Below are 7463 nucleotides of genomic sequence, written 5' to 3'. Positions count from 1 at the left end.
TAGTTTAGCTAAAATTGTGCATAGGGTAGCCGCATGTGATTGCTTTACTCTTCAACTATATTTTTGCTGAAAAGACACATTGATTAGTGAAATGGGCGGAACATCTTTTCACATGGGAGGAACCGTGGCAAGCGCCTATATAATACCGTGCAGTAGTAATAACCCATGATCGAACAATCTGAGTGTTTTTGTGGACTTGTGAGACCAACAATAAGAGTGAATATATTATATATATGGAAAAGAGCAAGGTTCTTGTTGTAGGTGGTACTGGGTACATAGGGAAGAGGATTGTGAAGGCAAGCCTAGCACAGGGCCATATAACCTATGTTCTTCAACGCCGAGAGATGGGTCTTGACATTGACAAGATACAAATGCTTTTATCATTTAAGAAACAAGGTGCCAGACTCATTCAAGGTTCATTTTCCGATCACCAGAGCCTTGTTGATGCTGTGAAACAAGTTGATGTTGTCATTTGCACCATGTCTGGTGTTCATTTTCGGTCTCACAACATTTTGTTGCAGCTCAAGCTTGTTGATGCCATCAAAGAAGCAGGAAACATTAAGGTAAATAACCCTTTTTCGATTTTCTTTTAACTCTCTTTTCTTTCTTTCTGTTAAATGAAAACAAAATTACCTGTAGTTCAACTGGTTGTTATTTATTGTTGTTCCAATTATGAGCTTAAATCCTCTCGCCAAAAAAAAAAAAATTATAAAGTTCCCTCCATTGGAATAAATTGATCAAATACTATATTAGGAAATTACATGGTGTTACTTGGTCATGTACGTAGTTTATTCATGCCATCAGCTGCGTCCATACAAGCCTTTTATTATTATTATTTAATTGATTTATAGAAGAGCGTCCATTAATTCAAGCTTATTTGACATACAATGGCTAAGTTAGGATTTGAATGGAAGAGGACTAAAATTTATATATTTCACATATTTATGCAGTGCACGTGAATATTTTGATGCAAGAAAACCTATAAAAGATATCATATATTTATATTCATTATACTATTCTTTATATTTAGGGAATTTCTTTTCACATAAAGATTTTTTTTTTCCCAAAGTAGCTAGAAATTTCACTTACTAATTGAAAATTTTAGTACCTAGATAAATACTAATTGAAAATAATATCTGATTCTAGATTTTATTATATAATCATTAATATATTTAATTTTTTTATACATGATTTTTCTTGGAGGGTGATAAATTACTACAGAAATAATTTAAAATTATATTATTTAATTTTATAATATTTGAAATGTAAAAATACTGTTATTTTATTTTTTCTCTTTTATTGAAACTTTAGTTTCTTTATTAAGTTTTCCCTTGTTTATTTTTTAACCACAAAAAAAAAAAAAAAAAATTATGAGTTATGAAACATTATAGACATTAATACAATACTTTTCTTTCTANAAAATTATATTATTTAATTTTATAATATATGAAATGTAAAAATACTGTTATTTTATTTTTTTTTTCTCTTTTATTGAAACTTTAGTTTCTTTATTAAGTAAAAAAAAAATTATGAGTTATGAAACATTATAGACATTAATACAATACTTTTCTTTCTATTAATTATATTAACAAGGAAATTTAAAAAAAAAAAAAATTATTTTAAGTATTGAAAGAGAAAAAATTTAAGACCACAATCTATTCCACAACTATTTTTACAATTATCAAATATGACTAATTGTGAGTAATGGAAAAGAATAAGTAAATTCATGTGAAAGTAATATGCAGTTGTCACAATTATTTACATAAAATAATTGTTAAAATTTTTGATAAAGATTGTGGTTTAGAATAATTCAAAGTAAATTTTTTATTTTTTGTTTTTAATGGGGCAGCTCCTCCATTTATTGTAAATATAGCGGAAATTTGAATGGACAGCGCATCTAATGAAGAGAAAGTGTTATTTTTTCAACTAATGGATCCACGATTCCTTTCTCATCATTGAATAACCTTTTCTTTGCCATTATGGTTAAAGACTTTTTTTTTTTTTTTTAATAAAAAAATTGAAGATGTTTTGCTGGCTGATATGATATAATCAAAATGTGTGATTGGTAAGCTTATTTATTAGACAAATTGATTAGAAAATAAGTTAGTTTATTTGGGGGGAAAAAATAAACTTTATTTTATTTATTTATATTTTTAATTCAATAGTTGAGTGGGGTGATTTGAATATGAATGACTCTATTAGAAACACTATAAATTGTCAATTAAGCAACAAAATTTTTGCAAAAAATTAAACTAATTTGCTTGAAACTACTTTTATTTCACCTTTTTAAAAAATATGTTAATAACAAATAAACTTAACCAAACTCACACAAAATTAAATTCTGTGCAACAGCCAACAGGAGCTTTGTGTCTTAGCAATACCGTTGACTCTCTCTTCTATCTTGATAGGATCTGGAACCGAAGAGAAAAAAATGAATTTCTTAAATGGCAACAATTTTAACAACATAAAATAAAGTCCACAGATTTTGTAAAATACTCAAGATCAAGAGATGCATAACAACGTTGGATAATTGTAAACACATTATCCACTAAAAAGAATTTTTAAGATTTTCATATTAATTCTTTAAAAGTTTCATCTATTTTTAGATGAAAGGAATAATAAAACCTAACAAAGCACATGAACTGTGTAAGTTTTTATTTTTTTTTTATTAAAAAATATTTTTCACAATTAGATAGTTACAATAGAAGATAGATGATTTAAATCTTGAATGTTTTAGAAATAACACGGTGTGTTAATTAATTGACTTACAAAGCTCTTGACATAGGTTTTCATGCTTATACTCAACGTTTTTTCTATAATAATGGTCAATACTTATTATTACTCCAAAATACTTGTTAATGGTTCAGTCAAATTACTCCACAAAATTAGATGTCGTAGTCAATTTGATGCAAGTTATCTGTCAAAAAAACTTTGATGCAAGTTGAAATCAGTTCTGTTTATTCCTTCTTTGTCAAGGGCAAACTTGAGGCATTTATATGATCATTAATTCACCATTTGACACGAGAGTTGATCCGACACCATTAATTCCACTTAGCTATGACGCTTGCTATCAAAGGGTTTTTGACTTGACTTCTTAGATTAAGACTCTTAAACTAATACACGCAAATAGGAGACCCTACGGAATAATTAACGCCAACTAAAAGAGATTACTTTTTTTCTTTATGAAAAAAACTCAACCACAATCTCAAAAGGACAACACGATAAAAGAGTCAAAATGCTAGGATATCACTCAACAACTGATGGTGCAACTCAGTTTTTTTTTTTTTTTTTTTTTTTTAATAATGGTGCAACTCAGTTGAGTAGTGTCAAAGATTTTTTTTTTTTTTTTTTTTTTTTAATAATGGTGCAACTCAGTTGAGTAGTGTCAAAGAAATTAACTTGTGGATGTTATAATGTAATGACAATATAAAAAAGGAAAAGTATATAACCATGAAACGTGCAATAAAGATGAGGGATATAGTACACTTTTATACAAAACCCACCCATCCAATGAAATCCACATAATCAAAGATATGATTACTGAAAAAAAAACGAGGCAATGTTTGGTAAGGTTTGCAGTGGAGTTCTTGGTGCTAATACAAAATACATGATGTAGCTTGAGAATATTATTCATTAAAAGGAAAGAAAATCATTAGTATCGTTCTAAAATATATGTGATGGTTGAATAGTTATCTCAAGTAGAAATAAAATATAATTTTTTTCCTTAAAAAATGAAATATAAATATAATTACTTATAATTAGTGATGGCATAGTGCTAGGTCACAAGTGTACTATATGTTGTGGATATTTCTTTGTGCTTGACACGTTAGATTTAGTATTTGTTTGGAAACTGCTTATCTAACTTTTTGCTAAAAACTTTTTAATGAAAATGTGATAAGGTATACTTGTACTTTGAAATAAATACGAAAAAGTGAGAAAATGTGATAAAAATTGATATTTTAAAAATCTGTACAAAAAAACTAAAAATTGAACTTATAAGCTGATGTTAAATAGATACTTAGTGTGTGTTTGGATACACGGCACATCCACGTTTTTGGGTTTAGCGCATTTTCAGTTTTTTTTTTTTTTTTAGTCGCATATTCTTGACTTTTCAGCAGTGAACAATGCACTCATGTACTGTTTACGGGTCCCACAAACTTTACTTTTTAGTAACTTTTTCATTAAAATGGGTCTCACGGCACTATTAACACATTTAAAAATTATTTTGCTACAATATTTTCAGTTTTAGTTTTTAGTTTCAGCAAAATAAGTTTTATTCAAACAGACCTTTAGTTATCCTAAATTATTCTATGTGCTTGGCATGCTATTAGTTATTCTAAGTTATAATCTGTGTTTGTCATAAGTAATATAACTTGTTGTATCTTTCTTTAAAGTGGAGTTTGTAGTGTGTCGTGTTAAAGCCTTATTCTCTTTCTTTTGTGTGTGTGTTTGTTTCTCAAAATCCATATGGGTCCAGTTAGAACATACATTAATAATCAATTTAAAAAAAAAAAAAAAACTCTTTATGAAAAATTTTAAAAAAGGAAGTAAAAAAAGTTAATCATTTTTTCATTTTCACATCAAATGTTTCCTAAAATTGTTTATTAAAGTAAAATCTCTCCTTCTCTTTCATTTGATAAAGCAAGTATACTCGAGGCTACTTGATATATAGTAACATTTTGCACAAAATTTTGTAGCGTTTCATACCATCTGAGTTTGGTACGGACCCCTCACGGATGGGACATGCTCTTGAACCTGGAAGAGTGACATTTGATGAGAAAATGAGAGTGAGAAGAGCGATAGAGGATGCTAAAATCCCCTTCACTTATGTAACTGCTAATTGCTTTGCTGGTTACTTTGCTGGCAACCTTTCTCAAATGGAAACCCTCTTGCCTCCAAGGGATAAAGTTACCATCTATGGTGATGGCAACGTCAAAGGTGCTCTCTCTCTCTCTCTCTCTCGATAGAAAATAAATTAAGGCAAAAATGCAATAATTTACATAACTAAACTGTTAATGATATTTTAGACTAAAACAAAATGTGGTGTATTTTTGCTGCAGTGGTTTACATGGATGAAGACGACGTGGCCTTATACACAATTAAAACAATAGATGATCCTCGAACATTAAACAAAACACTGAACATTCGGCCTCCTGAAAACGTTCTCTCCCAAAGGGAATTAGTTGAGAAGTGGGAGAAACTTATTGGGAAGGAACTACAAAAGATTAGTTTATCACAAGAGGACTTTCTCGCCTCCATGAAAGGTAAAAAAAAAAAAAAACAAGAATTTTCTCTGAACCCCTTCCTTATATGCCTTCTAGTTTACTTGTCCAACGCTATATATTTATTTTCCTATACATATGCAGGACTGGACTTTGCTAGCCAGGTAGGAGTTGGTCATTTCTATCACTTTTTCTATGAAGGTTGTTTGACGAACTTTGAAATAGGGGAAGAGGGTGAAGAAGCTTCAGAGCTCTATCCAGATGTGAAATATACACGCATGGATGAATACCTAAAGATCTATCTATAAGTAAACCATGTCCATGTGATGCCTCACTCGCTGGCTAGCTTTTAGTGTGAAACAAGGCCCTTCGATCGATCGGTTACCCAATATTCATTGGGCTTCCTAGGTTCATTGGACTTTTGTCTAAAGATGGCCTTTTGAACTTAGTCAACACCTCCATCCATCAAAGCTTTATTTGCTTTGCAGCTTCTCCAATTACAAGATTGCTTCCTTTCTTTTTTTTCTTTTTTTTTTCTTTTTTTTTTTTTTTTGGTGGCTGGCCTTTTTTTGTCCAGCCGCCTTCAGTTTGTTGCCGCGGTTGTATTTCTCCTTNGGCATTGACCTCCACAAGCTTACACTTAGTTCTGCTCTTGTTTAAGTAGAGCCAAACTTTGTTTTTATATATATATATATATATATATATATATCAATCAAACCTGTCACTTTAACATATTGTGAAATTTATTGTGTTTGGACTTATTCTAAAGAAAATATACTAGAGTGTCAAGTGTGGAACTTTTTTATGGGAAAAGTTAACAAATGGCCTAAGTGTATAGATTTTAAAAAATTTTTAAAAACCTTTTTATAGGAAAAAAATGATTTTTTTTTTTACAGTTTTTATACTCTCTCTCTATACCTATCTCTCTACCCATGATGGTATAGAGAGAGAGCAACTCTCCCTCTGAATCAACTCTACCCATGAGCCGGCTTGTAACCCATCTCTATACCCATTTATGAATCAACTCTCCCTCTAGGTCTAATCACACTATCTTGGTCACAAGCACCGATCCACAGCTCCGATCAGGCAAGCATTGATCTCCCTAGCTTCGATCCACAAACACTGATCTCCCTAGCTCGATCCATAAGCACCGATCAGATCCGACTAGATCAGATTGACTGAGATCTCCCTAACTTCGTCCACAAGCACCGATCAGTTAGTGTATCTCCCTACTCCAATCAGGCTTCGATCAGGCAAGACCCATGCCCACGAGCTCCAATCAAGTGAACACACGAGCTCCGATCAAGCAAGACTCACGAGCTCCGATCGTTCTAGTCAAGCACGATATTCTGATAAGCACGATTTGTCTCTTGTTGTTTGTCCGTTTAGGTTGTTTGTGTGGGGTGTGTTTGTGTATTTGTGTTATTTATTTATTTATTTTTTTTTTTGAGCAAGTGTATCTCTGTGTTGATTTGTTTGTGATGTGTTTGTGTGTGGATGTGTTTATGTGCATCTGAGGAAAAAGAAGAAGATGAGAAGGAAATGAGAAGTTACTGAGTTTGTTGACCACAGAGAAGAGAGAAAAAAAAAGGAGCGAACAGAAAATTAATAAAATAATAAATGGACGAGTTACTAACACGTGTATATTTACACGGTTACTGACTCGTGTTAGAGATATACAAATTTTTTACATAATTTTAGAAATACTGATGTGAAGCATTTTTGAGACAAATATGTAAAAGTAGTGCATTTTTTTTTATTTATATGATTTGCATCCACTAATGTGAATGCTCTAAGAGGGAAAGGAACAATTGCATACCCAATAAGAAAACCACAAAGAAAGGAGAAATACAACCGCCGCAACAAACACTAAGAATTGGCCTCCTAAAAAATATTAAATGTCCTTTTTATTGTAAAATTTATTCTTATATTTGCTAAAATTTTGGATCGTTCGTGATTTTAAATAATTCATTGGTTCCATTGTAAATTGTCTATTTACATTGGTAGAAAATTTCATAAATTATATATGTTGAAAGTAAAAGTTTTAAAATTTTCACTATGAAGTAGTATATTGGATACAAGTTGATATTTTGAATCTAATACATTTATGAATTATGACTAACTTTGGCGTTAGATATGTCTTTAGGCACATGATTTGTCTTGATTAATTTATTTGTACTGTATAACTCGGCCCCCATATAAAAACTCCTAGTTCTACCCCTGGAGCCAAACCTTTTCCCA

General features: G+C 30.7%; 1 protein-coding gene across 1 annotated transcript; it reads left to right on the top strand.

Moving 5' to 3' along the window:
* On the top strand, nucleotides 1-5830 carry LOC112001518 (isoflavone reductase homolog). The gene is made up of 4 exons (XM_024033687.2): nucleotides 1-563; nucleotides 4698-4938; nucleotides 5061-5264; nucleotides 5367-5830. Exons 1-4 carry the CDS (start codon nucleotides 234-236, stop codon nucleotides 5528-5530), a joined length of 939 nt encoding a protein of 312 aa, XP_023889455.1. The 5' UTR covers nucleotides 1-233; the 3' UTR covers nucleotides 5531-5830.
* The last annotated feature ends 1633 nt before the right edge of the window (nucleotides 5831-7463 follow it).

Source organism: Quercus suber, unplaced genomic scaffold (assembly GCF_002906115.3).
Source record: "Quercus suber isolate HL8 unplaced genomic scaffold, Cork oak 2.0 scaffold_186, whole genome shotgun sequence".
Classification (NCBI taxonomy): Eukaryota; Viridiplantae; Streptophyta; class Magnoliopsida; order Fagales; family Fagaceae; genus Quercus; species Quercus suber.
This window is presented reverse-complemented; position numbering and strand designations above follow the sequence as displayed.